This window comes from Phymastichus coffea, unplaced genomic scaffold (assembly GCF_024137745.1).
Source record: "Phymastichus coffea isolate CEN01 unplaced genomic scaffold, Cenicafe_Pcof_1.1 PCOF00021, whole genome shotgun sequence".
In the NCBI taxonomy this organism is placed as follows: Eukaryota; Metazoa; Arthropoda; class Insecta; order Hymenoptera; family Eulophidae; genus Phymastichus; species Phymastichus coffea.
In genome coordinates this window covers 1,000,695-1,018,553 of record NW_026706832.1, presented here as the reverse complement: position 1 = coordinate 1,018,553, position 17,859 = coordinate 1,000,695, and the positions used below count along the sequence as shown (strand labels likewise).

The 17,859-nt window shown below is 38.5% G+C and overlaps 1 protein-coding gene across 3 annotated transcripts in view; it reads right to left on the bottom strand.

Moving 5' to 3' along the window:
- LOC131675425 (aromatic-L-amino-acid decarboxylase-like) overlaps positions 1 to 17,859 on the bottom strand; it is a 1,116,730-nt gene that overhangs the window by 606,689 nt on the left and 492,182 nt on the right. For all 3 annotated transcript variants that reach the window (XM_058954401.1, XM_058954403.1, XM_058954402.1), the window contains one exon: positions 10,994 to 11,232. In XM_058954401.1, the coding sequence (XP_058810384.1) occupies positions 10,994 to 11,232 (239 nt within the window). The remainder of the gene's footprint in view (positions 1 to 10,993; positions 11,233 to 17,859) is intronic.

Sequence of the window (17,859 nt, the reverse complement as noted above, 5' to 3'; positions counted from 1 at the left end):
TCGAGAATATCTCGGTCACATCCATTACCCTCTCATGGAAGGGTATCTGGTCGTTGAGGTCTGCTAATGACCTGACCTCCTTGGGACTCCAAAAACTCTTACCAGGCATAACAACAAGAGCTTTGCAGGGTTCGCACACGAATTGGACACGGTGGAACAGGATGACTGGTGTTTATCCCACTAATCCTGTCCCACGAGAAGGGATAGGATAGGGCGGTTACGGTCAACACGCTACAGCGTTTGGGTAACCCAGGCCCCACCATCTTAAGTCGGCACTGGGAAATAAAGCCGCGGCCTGCACAATCAACATCATCAGTGCAGGTGACAGATGGAGTTTTAGTGGGTATTCCTCTATGAGGTGAGTCCCACATACCAGCACCAACATCTGCTGAGATGCGTAAATGCATTTCTCCATCTATAAAAAAAAAAAAAAAAAAAAAAAAAAAGACCATTTTCACCTGCCCGCGTTCTGGTATTTATCTCAACAAGTGCCTCCCGTAACTGCTGTCGCTGGTGCATGGTACGATCAAGACCGCACTTCACACCAGGAACTGATTTAAAAATATCCGGAGAGTGCCGCATGATCCATTGGACGTCAGCAGCAGAACGAAGAACAATCTTTAATGGTCTAATTCTACCATCGACCTTCTTTCCAAGGCGCAAGGTAGTCATACCAGAGGTGTCAAACTTCACGCCAACAAGAAGCGCAGACAATGCCATTGTATCCTGTGACGAAGAAACATTCTCCGGGAAATTGTAGAGAATACAATTACACTCTCTTCTTCTCTGCTCATACATTTCCGCAAGAGTGGCGTCATCGATCATGGAAGAAGAGTCATCAAGTCTACTCTCTACCGCAGAGACTCTATCCTCAATACCATCAATGCGGGCAGCCTGAATGGGGATTGATGATAACTCCTGCCGCATCAAAACAATTTGGGCCTCCATGGCATCCGACCGAGCAATCAGGCTGTCTGCAGCACGCTGCAGACCATCACATCTTTTCGTGAGCAGACCAAACATGCCCGCCAACTTTCCTTCAAAGTAATCACGGACATCATCCCAAGAGCTGCACGAAGCACGTTGATTTGACTGAGAGCCATTTAGAGACTTAGGCGAAGACGGATTAGCTACTAATCCGGTAAGCACAGTGCCAACAGAAGACACCGATGCCACTGATGCTCTGGTCAAAACATCCAAACCGCCACAGCATTTTTTGAAAGAGCCGTTAGAAAGCTTTACAGCCTTACTCGCACAACTCTTATGGAAGAGCGATCTGCATCCCGGACAATGCACCGCATCATTCATATTAATCGGGCCCTTAGATGGGCAGGAAAAACATTTATTTTCCGACATAATAATGCACCAGGTACAACAGTTCGTCACACAATTTAATAAAAGTCACAGTCACAAGCACGTTTAAACAACAATTGATTAATAATTAGACTATTAACGAAAACAAATGTCATAAATAGAGATTAACACAGAGTCAAAAATAAACACAATGGCTTAAGCCAGACACAGACTAGAACGCAGATTAAACACGTCCAGCTCAGGCAATAGCTCAATGAACACTCGACCGTTTTTCTTTTATTTTCACCAAGACTAAATTTGATGATAACAAAGTTATATCAGATAGTCTTGATAGTGAATATTTTGGTTCTTCGAGCCGGATAGTAAGTGAATTGACTTGGGCTTGTGTAGTTGTGACAGGGCGAACAGTGATAATCGCTGGCCCGGTGTACGGCACTCTCCTTGTAAGGACTTAGCAACCAGGCGTGGCTGTGGTAACATGGCATTCATGTTTGGTTTCTTGTAGGGCCTGGAAGATGTGTGAGTGGTAAAGGAGGGGGACGTGCTGGAGCAATTCTGAGGCCGGATTTGGTTTCAGCGCTAAAAATTCTTTGGAAAAACATACATGGTTTGCTTGTGCAAAAAATTAAGGTATTTTTGTAGGACTGTGTAATTAGCGGGATAATAGGATTGATCGGCGGATTTATAAGCGGGGGAATTCGCGAAAATCCGGAAAGAGCAGTCAGAGGAAGAGTCGAAAGAAAGGTTAGATGAAAGATCCAACAAGAAGCTGGATAGCGGCGTGGATGTCATCGTTCGTCAAGCACCTCTGCCAGTTTATCTGCACTTCCGTTGCCTCTGAGCTATTACCTGCGAGCGGAGTACGACGGAACCTGATCGGTCGCTCTTCAGAGCATCTGAATTTCTTTTCTCTTTGTACCCCCTCTCGCTCGAAGCTTCTCGGCCGTAATTTCGTCCGTTTGTATCGAGGACACTGAGCGAATTCGCTCGTGTTCTCTTCACCTACATTACGCTTGATTGTCACGTTTCTGCGAGTGAGTGAATACGCTTTATTTCGTAATTTGAATTTGCATTATTTGTTGATCGCGACCTGACAATGGAAATCTGATAATCTAGGAGTTGGAGGAGGTAGCCACGATACCTCAACTATCCAAAAAAAACCAGATTTGTGAAAATTATTTCGTGCGCACACATGAAAAAGATGATTCCGGTCGTATTTTCTAGACCTCCGGAGTTTTCTGGTTCCTACGTCATTGCTTGATTCGGAACGTCGCTCTCGACGAAACCCAAAGGAGGGCGAGGCCTATATTGCCTTCATAATGAGTAAGAGCAGCATCTCATGGAGAGAATCGACGATCAGGATATAGACACCGCCCAAGGGTATTATATTTTTCATCATATTATGTTCAAGAGTGACGTCAGTGAAAAGATCCGTGTGGTCTTTAACGTCTCCCAATCTGCCAACAATGAGATGTCCCTCTACGACTGCCTTTATTCTGGTCCTCAGCTATAGACCAATGTCATAGTTATCCTTTTATGTTGGTAGTATCGTTGATTTGACTTTTAAGCAGATATCGTCAAGAAGTTTCGTCCGTATTCAAGAGGAAGACACCGACTGACTGGGCATTTTTGGAGAGTTGCCCCGGATCAAGCCATGCAGTACTTCTGGCTTACCTCCATTATATACGGTACTTTTTGCGCTCTTTCACCAAACTGGTTCGCTTGCCCATCAAATCAGACAAAGATTCAGCTACGGCAGGCGGTTCCCCGTTTTCTTCCCCTGTATGATCTCAAGGCATTGCAAGTTCGGCGAGCTTTTGTTGCCGCATTGCAGCAAAGCGGGCAGAATGTTCAGTACTTAGTTTGAACGTTCCAATTTTCCCCTCATTATCGGATTTCTGTGTGGCTGACTTTTTTTTCACTCAAATCGATGAATCAATGGTAAATAGTTTTGATATCATGATGAGAGTGGGTTTCGACTCGTGTAAGGATGTGGACGTGTCTTGGTTACGAGTGCGAGTTTTGGTGAGAAAGTTAGAGAGGAAAAGTGCTTGAGGGGAGAGATAGAGGTGGAAAGAAGGTGGAGGCGGAAGAGATGTTGAGAGGAAAGAGAGAGGTTTGGAGAAGAGTAAGAAAAAGCAAAGAGAGAAGAAAAAAGAAAAGAGAAAAGTTGAGGTTAAGAGAGAAAATCAGGAAGCGGGAAAGGCAGGTAGAGAGAAGGGGTGGTAAGAAGTAAAGGCGGAGACAGAAAAGGTATGATAGGGAATAAAGGTGGGATCATGCGCAGAATTAGAGAGGCGAATTAAGGCGTACGGGTTAGTGAAAAAAATGTTTGTGACAGCAGGAAAAATGAGAGATAAGAATGAAAGGATGGATAAGAAAGGTATAGAGGAGAAAACGAAGAAAGGAGTAAAGGGGGTGAGGAGGAGTGAGAGCAGAGAGGGGCTGAGGGAGAAATGAGAGAAGCAAAAAGATACAAGAGCGAAAGTGAGGGGAGCGAAATGGGGGGGAAGAGAGAGAAGGGTTGGAGAATACGATTAGAGAAGTGGGAAAAAATAGTGGGAAAAAAAATATAATGGAAAAGATACTGGAGAAGATAAGGGAATTAAGAGAAGCAATGGAGGAAGAAAGGAGAGAAAGGATAGAAACGTTTAAAGAAATAATAAAGGAAATGGAAAGAATGGAGGCAGAGGGTAAAAGAGAGGAAAGATTGGAGAAAGAAGTACGAAAAATCAGGAGAGAACAAGAGAGGGAGAGAGAAGTAGGAAAAAAGGAAATGAAGGAAGAAAGGGAAAAAGCAGAGCTTAGAGAAAAGAAACTGCAGGAAAAATGGGGAGTGAGGATGAATTAGTTGGAAGAAGATTGCGTGAAACTAAAAGAAAGTATGGATGGAGGAAACGAGGAGCAAAGAGGAACAGAAATAAGCAATAAGGATGAAATAGAGTATATGAGAGAAAAAATGGATAATGAAAACAAAATAAACAATATAATTGTGACAGACTTAGAGGGGGGTGAAGGTGGGAAACAAAGGAAAAGGCAGAGGATTGGTTATGGGAGGAATTAAAAATGAAAGGGGGATAGTGAATCTGAGAAGAATAGGAGGGATAGTTGGGAGGGAAGATCGGGAAGAAAGAGGAACAAAGATGTGGCAAATTAGATGAGCATCATGGGAACAAAAAGAAGAAATTAATATGAGGAAAAAGAAGGTCGGTCAGAAAAAGATCTACATAGATCAGGACTGGACGTGAAAGCAGAGATAGATTAGAGAAGAAGTAACAAGGAAAGCGAGAGAAATAAAAAGTAAAGATGAAGAGGAAAAGATGTGGCATAACGGGGTGAAGTCAGAGGAAGAAGAATGGTGGTGGAGCGAGAGGGAGGGAAAAATGGTGGAAAAAAGGGCGGAAGAATTTAAAATCAATAGGGGAAAAAGAAGGAGAGAGAGGAGAGGTAGTAAAGATACTATTCTGGGACGTGGCGTGGATTACGAGCATGGAGGAAGACGACTGGAAATATGTTAGAGAATTCGATATAATAGGGCCAAAGGAAACGTGTGTGAAGACGTGGGGTGCAGAAATAATTGAAAGGATATATCATAGATTGGAGAGACTCAAGAAAGCAAGGAAGAAGAGGAAGAGAAATAGGAGGAGGAATAATGGCAGTAAGAGAGAGGAAAGAGATGAGTAAGATTGAATGAAAGAAAGAAAGAACAAGTGAGGTAATAGTAGGAGAAATAAAGATCAGAGGGAGGAAATACATGATAGCAACGATATACGAGTATATGCAACATGAGAAAAAGGAAAACTATGAATACCTAAGTGAAGAGATTGCGAAAAACAAAGGAAAACCAGTAATTACAGGAGGAGACTTGAATGCAAGAACAGGAAATGAAGGGAGCGAATAGGAGACAGAAGAAAACCTAGAAGAAATAAAGGCCAAGGACAAAGTGCTAAACGCAGAGGGAGAAGAAAAGATAAAATGGTTAGGAGAAGTGGATTTAGTGATAATGAATGGGAGAATAGAACGAGATAAAGAGGGAGAAATAACATATATAGGAGCGGGAAGAATGTCAACGATAGATTATGTAGTAGGTAATGACGAAGGTGATAAGGTTATAAAAAGGGTTCAAATAAAAGAGAGGGTAAAGACGGACCACTTACCAGTAGAAGTGAAATTGGGAGATAAAATAGTAGAAGAAAGAAAAGAAGAAGAAGAAAGAATGATAGATGACTGGAGCGTAGAAGGTATAAGAGAGTATCAGAAATGGTTAGACGCAATAGAGGGAACAGAAAAATGGAAAGAGATAAAAAATAGAGTGAGAAATGCAGTCGTATAAAAGAAGATAAGGAAAAAAAAGTATCGAAAAAATGCTGGTGGAGAGAAGAATGTAGGATAAAAAGGGCTAGGGTGATGGCAGAGTTAAATTAGGTAAGAAAAGGGGAAGGAGACAGAGATAAATACCTAGAAGTAAAAAGAAAATACAGAGAGGAAATAAGAAAAGTGGAAGAAAAGAGGGGAAAAGAGTGGCAGAAGAAAATGTTATTATTTAATAAGAAAAGATAAGACGAGAAAAAAATTCTGGGATAAAGTGAATTGCAATAGGAAGAAAAGAATTGGATTAGATGAAAATGTAAGAAAAGAAGAATGCTTAAAGCACTTCAAGGGACAACTGAGAGAAAAAGAAAAGTAAGAAGGCAAAGGGGAAGAAACCGAAGACAGCGAAGGAAAGGAAGGTGAAGAAATCAAAGTAGAAGAAGTAGAAGAGGTAATAAGAAGAATGAAAAAGAAAAAGGCGACAGGAAAAGATGGTATAGCAAATGAAGCGTGGATGGAAGGCACGAAAGGCTTGTTAAAAGATATGACAAAATGCTTAAATGGAATATGGAACGGAGAAGGATACCCGGAAAAATGGAGGAAGAGAATAATAGTACCAATATACGAGGTGTGTTCAAAAAGTAAGGTGACTTTGTAATTTTTAGAAAAAATATTTATTTATTTACCAATATTTATGTTGTCCCCTTCACAGTAATCCCCCTCAGATACAATACACTTATGCCAACGGTTTTTCCAATCCTAAAAGCACTTCTCATAAGCACTTTTCGGTATAGCCTTGAGCTCTTCCAGCGATGCAGTCTTTATCTCTTCAATCGTTGCAAATCTCCGTCCTTTCATAGGTTTCTTTAGTTTTGGGAACAAGAAAAAGTCACATGGGGCCAAATCCGGTGAATATGGTGGCTGAGCCATGATTATGGTGTTGTTTTTGGCCAAAAAATCTCTCACAAGCAAAAATGAGTAAGCAGGGGCATTATCGTGATGCAAAAGCCATGAATTGTTTTTCCACAATTCTGGGCGTTTTCTTCGTATTGCTTCTCGCAAACGGCGCATAACTTCAAGATAATACTGTTTATTGACCGTACGTCCATATGGTAAGAACTATGATGCATCATAAGAAGATGCATCATAAGAACATAAGAAAAATATGATGCATCACGCCATGGTAATCGAAGAAAACCGTGAGCAAAACTTTGACATTTGATCGAACTTGGCGTGCTTTTTTCGGTCTTGGCTCATCTGGGCTCTTCCATTGGGACGATTGGACTTTGGTTTCGATATCATAACCATATACCCATGATTCGTCACCAGTTATGACCCATTTGAGTAAATCTGGGTCGTCGTTGACGTCATTCAACAGTTCTTGAGCGATGCTCATGCGACGGTTCTTTTGGTCAAAATTTAGCAATTTCGGAACAAACTTCGTTGACACACGTCTCATGCCCAAAACGTTAGAATAAATTTCATGGCACGAGCCAAGCAATATACCAACATCTTCAGCAACTTCTCTGATAGTGATTCACTGATTTTCCAGAACAATTTTCTTCACTGCTTGAACGTTTTCATCAGTTGTTGACGTGCTTGGGCGTCCAGAGCGAGGCTCGTCATTGGCATCTTACCGGCCATCTTGGGAGAGTGTGTACCACTTGCAAACATTTTTTTTACTCAGAACAGTTTCACCGTATGACACCGTCAACATTTCAAGTGTTTCGCAGCACTTTATTTTATTTTTTACACAAAATTTGATGCAAATCCTTTGATCCATATTTTTCGATAGCAAGAAATCGCCGAGCACGCAAAACACTCATAACCTTTACGCCTCTTACAACCAAACAAAAAATGCTATACACTTGAAACTTGGTACAGATGTTCGGGAAGAGTGTACCAACATAACAAAACAAAAAAATCGATAATCAAAAGTACGTTGCCCGTGAAATTTGAAAAGTCACCTTACTTTTTGAACACACCTCGTATAAGAAAGGGAGGAAAGAAGAAGTAAAAATCTACAGGGGAATAACGCTGATGAACACGGGATATAAAATATACTCGGAAATACTCAGGAAATGCTGGAAAGAGAACTAGAAGCTAAAGAGACGCTAAGTGATAAGCAGATGGGATTCAGGAAGAAAACAGGAACAATGGACGCAATATATATATATTAAAAATAATAATAGGGAAGGAAATAAGGGACAAAGTAGGAAAACTGTACGTATTCTTTGTCGACACGAAGGCCGCTTTTGACAAGATAAAATGGAAGAAAACATGGGAAATCATGAAAGAGAAAGGGATAAATGAGGAAAAAAAAAAAAAAGGGATAAAAACAGGAAAAGAATAGAAGAAATATATAAGAAAACAGGGAGTAAGGTAAAAGTTGGAGGAGAAATAATTGGGGAGTTTGAGACTTACAAAGGGGTAAGGCAAGGGTGCCCTTTGAGCATCACGCTATTCAATTTTGCCTTCGCTGACCTGGAAGTCAAGATAAAACAGGTGCAAGAAGGAGCGGTAGTGATAGGAAGGAAGAAAATATGGACATTAGGATATGTAGATGATATAGTGATGATGGCAAAGAGTGAAAGTGAAATGAAAGCGATGCTGAAAAAATTAAAAAGATACCTGGAAGAATGGGGATTAGAGCTAAATGTAGGAAAATTAAAGATAATGAAATGCAGGAGAGGATGAGGAAGGGGGAAGGAAGAAGAATTCTAATGCGAAGGTGAGAAGATAGAGATGGTTAAAGAGCATAACTAGTTGGGATATGTGATAAGCAGATATAACGGAAATCAAAAGCTGATAAAGAAGGTAGAAGGGAAAATAAATATGGTCCTCGGAAGACTATGGGGGCTAGGAGAAAAGCTATTTAGAGAAAATAGGGAGCTAAGAATGAACCTGTTCGACGCACTAGCGGAAAGCGTGTTTATATATGGAGCAGAAATCTGGGGATGGAGGAGATATCAAGAAATAGAGAGATTACAACTAAAATACATAAAGTGGGTATTCGGATTAGATAGAAATACGACAAGTTACTTAATACGATGGGAAACAGAAAGACAATAAATCAAAGAAACAGCATTAGAACGAGCAATGAGGTATGAAAGCAAAATAAGAGAAGAAAGAGATGGCTCAATAAAAAAAGAAGCATGGAGAGAACTAATGAAAAGGGAAAGAAATGAAAAAGATAAAAAGGGTAAGAAGGAGAGAGAGGAAAGGCTAGTAAAAAGTAAAATTTACAGAGAGAGTGAAGAGAGAGACGAAATGAGAGAAGAGTTTTGGGAAGAAATAAGAGAAGAGCTAAAGAAAAAAGTAGAAAAAGAGCTAGAAGAAAAGCTAGAAAAGTCAAGGAGTAGAAAGAACTGAAAGAAGAAATGAAAAAGTATAGATTAAAGGAAATTCAAGGAGAGGGAAGATTAAAAGGCCTACAAATAAGGGAAAGGTTTAGGATAGATAATGAAACGAGAGAAAGCAGGTATTGGGAAAAAGAAGAAAATAAGAGATGCTGAATGTGTATGAAAGAGGAAGAAAATAGGAAGCACATAGTAGAAAAATGTGAAAAAAGCAAAAAGGAAGGGGAAGAATAGGAAAATATAATAATAGGAAGCAAAGGAAAGTTAGCGTGGATGATGGAGCTAAAATGGAAAAGAAGAAGAAACGAAGAGGACAAAGAAAAAGAAAAACAAGAAGACAAAATTATAAGACCCTAAAGAAAACAAGTGAGGCTGAGGAAGAGAAATGTAGAGGGAAAAGTGGGATGGAAGGTAGAACAGACGGGAATGGAAGACAGAGACATAAGACTCGCCGACACACCTACATACGCACACATATACACAAAACACGCAAACATACACATACACACACACATAAAACACACGTATTAGGAACTATCGTACACAAGTGAGAGGAAGCAGGTATTGGATGATGGAGCAAAAATGGAAAAGAAGAAGCGAAGAAGAAAAACAAAAAGGAAAACAAGAAGACAAAATTATAAGACACTAAGTTAAATTAGGCAGAGGGAGCAATAGGAAATAGAACAATGTGTCAAAGCCCTTATAAGGAGAAAGACAGGTGAGATGATTAGCAAGAAAGAGTGCAAAAGCAAAAGAAAAGCAAAGGAAAGGTAAAGGCAAAAGAAAGTAGCAAAGGAAGAAGTCGAAAAGAAGATAAGCAAAAAAGGGAGAAACAGAAGAGTGGAAAAGGCAGATCTCGAAGAGAGAGAGGATGAGAAGATTAAGCAACTGAAAAATGGGAAGAAAGGCTGAACAGACAGACACAGAAGGTAGAGAAACAAGATTTGTAGACATACCTACATACGCAAACATATACATAAAACACGCACACACACGCACATACACACACAAAACACATACATTAGCAACTACACAAACTGGACACGAGACACAAATAGTGAAGCAGGAAATGTAAAGCAAAATGTAGCAAAAGTTGAAATAAAATCATATATATAGTTATGGCATCATGGCTTTACAAACATTGAAAGTAAATGGTTAACCTCGTCTCCTATTTCGCCCATGTACAACAATGGCAGGTCGAGTTAACTCACAACACGATTGTTGATGATACTTGTTTAAATTTTGGATTACAAGTAGCAACTGGAATCAAATTTATTCTGACGTCACAAATTCGCTTAGAACGATCTAGGAACTCACTAGATGGTCCTTATGGACCATCTTGTCGCTTCTCCCAAAACTATGCGTGAGCAAGCGAGAAGACTAAGCAAGAGCAACCGAGATAAAAAGAAAGAACTTAAAGTGTGCGTAGCAAACAGAGATAGTGAGTTATCTTACAGGTGTACATACAGTGGTACCACGTTAAGCCAAGTTTACAATGAAATAAACGTTAATCAAATTAAAATAATATCCCCGAACGCTCAAAGCGCTCGGTCCAACTTGGTAGCTTGCGGGCACCGAATCGACGCCGCCTCGTACCTGAATGCTTGTGCACGAGATCAGGGACTACAAAGGTACTAACAGCAGCCGCGTAGGTCGCAGGCAACAGCTATAGGGAGACAGAGGACAGCTATGTTAGCGCCTAATAATAGATATTAATTAAATGTTATTGCTATATGAAATATGTAAATGAAATTCAGAAAAATACTCCAATAAGTATTTTGTTTTGGTTTTACAAATGTGCGTGTAATAAATAGATATTCTATTTGCAGCAAAATCGGAGACGGAGGATCGGGTACGTTCCCTTGTCAGTAAATTAATTACGAATATAAGTACCAATACTGGTTTGAAATTCAATATAACAATAAATCAAAATTATGCCTGCAATGGAAAGAATTAAATTAGATTAATTTCATATAAATAATTTTAATGCAATATAGAAAAAGTTTTACCTATAATCAATAGTTGTATCAGCGTGAGTATGTTGTAAGTAGAGAGGGTCAACGACTAATGCACTTGTCAATTTAAATCTGTCTCGTACCCAAAGACATGAGCAATCAAAATTAGTTAGGAGAAACTTATTTGGATTTGTGTTGAATGAATCTGCGTATTCAATACCTTCCATCAAATATTTCAATTCTGGACAAATAAAGGAATTACCCGCATAAGCAGCATCAACATGCAGCCATATCTGTTAAGAAATATTTATATTTTATCTTAAGATATATATTTTAAGAAGTATTTATATTAATATATTTCCGAAATCAGTTCATTTAGAAGTACAAATGATAATTATTTTGATCGATTAGTTACAAATAGGTAATTTAAGATCATTCTCTCATTAAACTTATGCTTGTCTGTTCAATAGACATTACATATTACGAAAAAAGGGGTTTTAATATTGATTTTCCTCATAGAATGTATTTGCAAAGTTAGATAATATTTAATTTTGTTCAGCAGACTTAGAACTTCATTTAAAGTATATAAGATAACTGTAAAGATAACAAACTTTGAATTGGTCACCAGAGATAAGAATTCCTTTGTTCATATATATCGGGTTTATCATTGGCAACCCTCCTTCAAACTAAAAAAACAGAACAACAAATTACTTATTTGACTAAAACTAATATAGAAAATTGTTAAGTTGTGAAAGTCTACAGTTTGTACAGAATTATGTATTTTGAAAATTTATATATAGTTGAAATAATGAGAAACTTTTAAGTACATGAGTAGTATAGGCTACGGGGATCCTGAAACAAGTTAATGGTTAAGGCAACACCATAGGTAATGTTACTAGCCACCGCATATTGGCGTATTACCAACAAAGTTACCAACGTGTTACCAATTTCAGATTATCGATATGAGACCTGATGTTGTTGGACTTTATAGATCGAGTTATCGAGATGTTAGAGTCCCAATTTTGGCAGATCCGTGCCTCATGTTTATGTGCGGCTACTTGATACTTGCATCAAGAGTTATCATAGAAGCAATAAATGTCGGTATCGAAGTCATTCAGATGTCAGCTTTACCAGAATGCTCATGTAATAGCCCCGTGCTCCATGCCCTATGTTTATGTACAACCCCATCCTCATATAGACTAAGTAGATAATGATACCGACTACTAAGTCATGTTCCCCGGCCCTATGGCCAATAGCTGATGTTTGATATGACAAAAATTCTAAAAATATAAGATAATAGGTAACAAATAAAGTTTTATCGAAAGACTATGATTGGAAAAAATTACAAGATGTGTAAATATATAAGATTTTTATTTTAAGATTTTAATTGTGTAATTTAATATGAATTCAATCAGACATTCTCCAAGAGATTTCATTTTAATTTTGTTCTTCCACTTTCTCTTTTAAAGTTCCATACAAACTTTTGTTGTCGATGAGAAGTTGGTTGACTTTATTAGGAAAGAAATTATCGAATGATGCATCCAAATGTGGAAAGATTTTGAAACTATAGTTATCTATAGTTATCAGATGGATAGAAAAACAGCTTCCGCCTGGCCAAGGTGATGGCGACAAACTCTGATGATCGCTCACTCTCCCTTTGTCTTGCCTCTCGTCTATCTGCTGTTGCACTCGTACGCATTACAAAAATTGGTTATTGTTCTGTTCTAGCTAAGCTATCGAACTCCTAGTGTACGCTTGACCGCAATCGGCAGCGACCTTCCACTTTCTCTTTTTTCTTACCCGCTTGGCCTACTCATTAAGCAGCGCGCGACTCAAGCGCTAATTGGTTACGCGTCGCGCGTCTATCTCAACCTGCGTTGGGCACACCCCCCTTTCTCTCTCTTTCTAACACCTTCTATGATCCTTCTCTTACTATGTCGGGCTGGTTCGATCTTGGTCGGCGATCTCCGTCGGCTGCAAACAAAGGCTATGCATTAGGCGCATTCTAAGTGCGCTCAACGCTGGCTACCATGCCTTATCGAGAGAGGGGAAATGGGAAAAAACACTGACGAGAACAAGCGTAACGCTCGCTCTCGTCACAGGTTCCATCTCATATTATGCAGAGTTTTATGCGGACCTATCACTAAATTTCTGCAAAGTATTTTTTATTACACTAGGTCGAAAATAAGAGGACCTGAATTTTTTCATTTCTCTCTCAGGTATATAGTTGCTTCAATTTTGCCATCAGAAAATGCACTTCTGGAAAGAGAAACTTTAGAAAAATTTTGAGATTGCATTTTCATAACTCGGTACTTTTTTACGATACAATAAAATAGTTTTTATGTTACCAACAAGTATAATAGAAATGGAGCTCTTCAAGTCTATTTTATCAAAAATATGAAAATATTCTGTAACGGTTGGCTATCTTTGGGTGTCGTGAATGCAACCGGCCGATAGCCGTTAGTCAAGCAAATACACGGGAATGCTTGATCTGGCAGCTTTCTTACACGCGCACGCGGCTCTCTTTCTTATACGATACAAAAAGAGGAAAGGACTGGCTACGCGGATAAGGACAAGTAGTTTAGTTTGGACTTCACATGAGAACATTTTGTTTAATGGTGATCTCGAACGACGTTCTCATTACGCTTGATGAGACCTATAACCCAGGAGTTTTGGTGCCAGAATTTACGCGCGAGCCAGCTTCGTATAGGCAGGTACCTTTCAAGGCGAGGTGAATGATGGAGAGTAATCTCCACTACTCAGAGATCGAGTACTTGGGCGCCGTACGCTATCTTTCTCGGAACAGCTGCATCGTCTTCAAGAAACGAGGAGAAAACCAACGAGGCTAGACATAATCTCCCAGTTGGCTGGCCAGCAATTGGGATCATACTAAGGTAGCGCCCGATTTCGCGAACTTCCGCTAGGCATATAACCGCGAGAGAATTGCCTTTAGAGTTCGTGTGTGTTTCTCGTCTGGCGAATAAAGAGGTATTAATCAATCAATCAATCTCTTTCTTGTATTACTGGAATTATTGCGTGCGCCCGGTTTTAATCTCTAGTTTTGTATTCAAGTGTGTATCACCCCAAAGCCGGCATTTCGAGGGTCAAGGTTAACATAAAACTCTGGCACTTGAATGTTTCGTTAGCTTGTGGTTTTCTTTCCTCCAACTTAACTTTTGTCCATCATCCTTGAAACAACTTTACCGAATAACAATCGATATTCACGCGCGTGAGTGTTCGCGGTCCTTTTAGTGCAACGCAAGGCGACCCAGTTCGGCAGAAGAAAAAACCTCTTTAACGGGGTATAAAAGATAGCCAAATCTCATCGGATAAGATCGGCAATGAGAAGAAGCAAGAATCCTCCTCGCACGAATCCTTGCTTCGACGCAGCCGCGCGCATACATAAATTCATACGGCATTTACTCGCCCATCGGGCGATATACGCTTAGTTAACTACGCGCGTCTTCTTACTTAGTACAATATTCGCCCCGTTACAGTGCATATTTCAGCAAAAATTTCATTTTTTCTAAACAAATCGCATATTCAAAAAAAAATTTTTCATCTCGAAAAGGTCGTAATTGTTTGCTTTCAAAATTCTTTTACGTATACTTAGTATCAATACTAGTAGGTAAATTAGAAAGATCTCAGCTCACAGAAGCTTCAACTCATCCGTGATATGAAGTCCGTTCGATTTAAGATGAACATTCTCAGATCAGGTGTGATCTGACTTTGTGCATTATAAGAACAACGCTCCCAGATGATATGTGATATGACTTTGTGCATTATAAGAACAACGCTCCCTGATCATGTGTGATATGACATTGTGCATTTTATGATCAGTACTCTTACTAGGAAGGTAAGGGAAGTGTGTGGAACCGATTCCAATAAAACTGTGATATGTTATAGTGGATTAAGAAATAAACGCACATATTTTTTTATGTGTTAACAAATGGTTTAAAGGGTCGAGAACTACCCCCAAAGTTGGAACCTAAAAACCGTTTTTTCAGTATATCTTCTTTCCTACACAAGATTTCTTTCTGAAAACAACTGGTTATTGCTTCTTTCTGAATAACAATATCATACAGCACACCAAGGACCGCAAGGGTGGCATCCCTTTTTTTTCAAGAGGGCGAAAGTTATTCTATCTTGAATTTTTGTCTCGAAGCAATACAAATTTAATCCAAGGTCAACGAAACTCATATTGTCCTAAAGGATATTGAAAACTATATTGAAAAAAAGTTGAGGAATTTCGGCTTTTTTTATTTGTATACGGTATATGGGATAAACTACCCTTAGAACATGTTCATTCTTATTCGAGTAAAGCGCCGTAGATTTCAATGAAATTTCAGTTGATTATAATATATTTTCAGGAAAACAAGATATGAACATTATTTTATATAGTGATAAATGTTTTAAAAAGGTGAAAACAACCTCTGAAATTTATCTTTAAAATACATTTTTTAGGGTATCTTTACTTCTTCGTAAAATATTTCCAAATTCAACTGGAAATTGATTGTTACTAGTCAACCAAATTATAAGCCGTACAAATCTTCAAGGGGTCACATCCCCTAACTATGGTAGGGGTGGTTGTGATTAAAAAACTATTTTTTTAATAAAACTGATTCAACAATACTGATACTGTTTCATTTGGAATGACGTTGCATACTAAAGTAAACTAGTATGCATAAACTACCCTTAATTTTCATTCAAACGAAATGCCGCAGATACCTGATTTATGTGATATAGTAATATATTACTATTATTAGTATATATTACTCATATGACATTGTGCCCATGACAATATATTATTTATAATATATTACTATATTATAAGTAATATATAGTAATACGAGGGTGGTCCGATAAGTACTTAGCCTACAAAATAAAAACGAAAATTTTGGAAAAGTGGCGTTTTATTTTTCAACAGTCTCCTTTTAGTTCGAAACACTTGGCCCAGCGATGCTCCAACTTCTTTAACCCGTCTGAAAAATACGTTTCCTCGAAGTCTGAAAAGTAGGCTTCCGTGGCAGCGATTACTTCCTCATTCGACTCAAATTTCTGCTCGGCGAGTGACTTTTTCAAGTTTGGAAAGAAAAAGAAGTCACACGGGGCTAAATAAATACGCAGAAACTCCTTCGGATTGTGCTTAAACAGCGTCAGACATTGCTCTGAAGTTGTCTCACGGTTGCGCTTGTTGTCCGGAGGTGCCGCACTCATAGCGCCGATAGCTTTCTCATGCCCAAAATTTCATGCAGGACATGACCCACGCGGTCTTTTGAGATGCTTACGATCTTAGCTATCTCGCGCACCTTCAATCGTCGATCTGCCAATACGAAATCGTGAATTTTTGTCACGTTATCCTCTGTGGTAGCCGTTGTCGGAGCACCTGGACGTGGCTCTTCAAAAATCGACGTGCGACCACGTTGAAACTCGTTAAACCAATTTTTGACGGTCGCCATCGAAGGAGAAGAGTCACCGTACACAGCATCCAAGCGCTTTTTGATTTCGCTGCGCGATTTCCCTTCCAAAAACAAGAATCGAATCACCGACCGATACTGCTCTTTTTCCATTTTTCAAAAATCAACGGACACACTTGCTTTCACACGCTCTCAAAAATAAACTACAACTCCGATTCTGCTGAAATCTTGACAGTAATCATCGAGAAGGTTGTACTACGTGATAGAATATTTCTTTTGCGAGAGTGGCGCCATCGGGCGGTGAGGCTAAGTACTTATCGGACCACCCTCGTATACCACACTCATCGATTTTTATATGAATAAACCGTTTATTGGACTAAAGACTACCTTAATGTTAATGTTTGTACATAGTTATAGTAGTAACTTCATGGAATCTGATTTTTTATATTCTTATGAGATAATTTTTGAATTTTCACTCTCTTTTTGTTATGACGACTAAATAGTATTCTATCGGCCTCAAAATTCAAAAAAATTCGGTTTACGGTCCAGTTCAATTCGAGCCATGGTAACAAATGATGTCTGTAGAGAATTATTATTAATTTAATAAATTAAAAATAATTTTTTTTTCTTTGATATTTAAATATATGTTTATTGGTTTGCAGTGTTTCTATTTATTAGAAGTTTTATATGTTGACATTACATTGAAATTTTCTTATCATAACATATGATAATTTTGTCGTAAATAATGAATTTGCAAAATTTGTCAGAATCTTGCGGATTATAAGTAGAACAGTAATGGTATTCTTCAAAAAAATGCATTAAGCACAAAGATTTTTTACATCATCCGCATCGAATAATAGCAACGTTATTGTAACCATGAATTTCACAATTCGTTGCATATGAATCTCCAAAACTAAAATCTACGGGGTTATTTAAATTCGTTATTTACAAGGTATCCACTTTTGTACCACGTATACCTGAATAGATTTTTATAACGTAGGGATGAAAACTGATTATTACCTAATAATTGTAATTTTATAATATTTCATTCTCTTATACAACTCTAATTCATTATCCATATAGCTAACACTATCTGAAAATTGCTTAAGAAAATTTTTTTAAGTACGGAATCCAAAAATATCTAATGACCGAATATTTCCAATAGTTCCGGTGGGTATTCGTTTCAGATGTACCGTCTTATCATGCAGCGTAACTTTCTCTACAGCTGCTGAACAGTGACTGCTCCACGAATTAATTAATAGCATTATTGTAAGTCCCACATTAGGAAAATATAGTATACTTCTTTCAACCATATTTTGAAGAGACCTGTAAATTTTCTTTTAATATTTCATATTTACAATACATGAAAAATTATTTAACCTGGATTCAGTTTTTCAGATTTTGAAGCAGCAACATGCATGTTTGTAGGCGTGAATATTTTTTGTGATACGGTTGATCCAAAATCCCCGGTACGCTCTTGCAATACGAAAAATAAAGGTGATA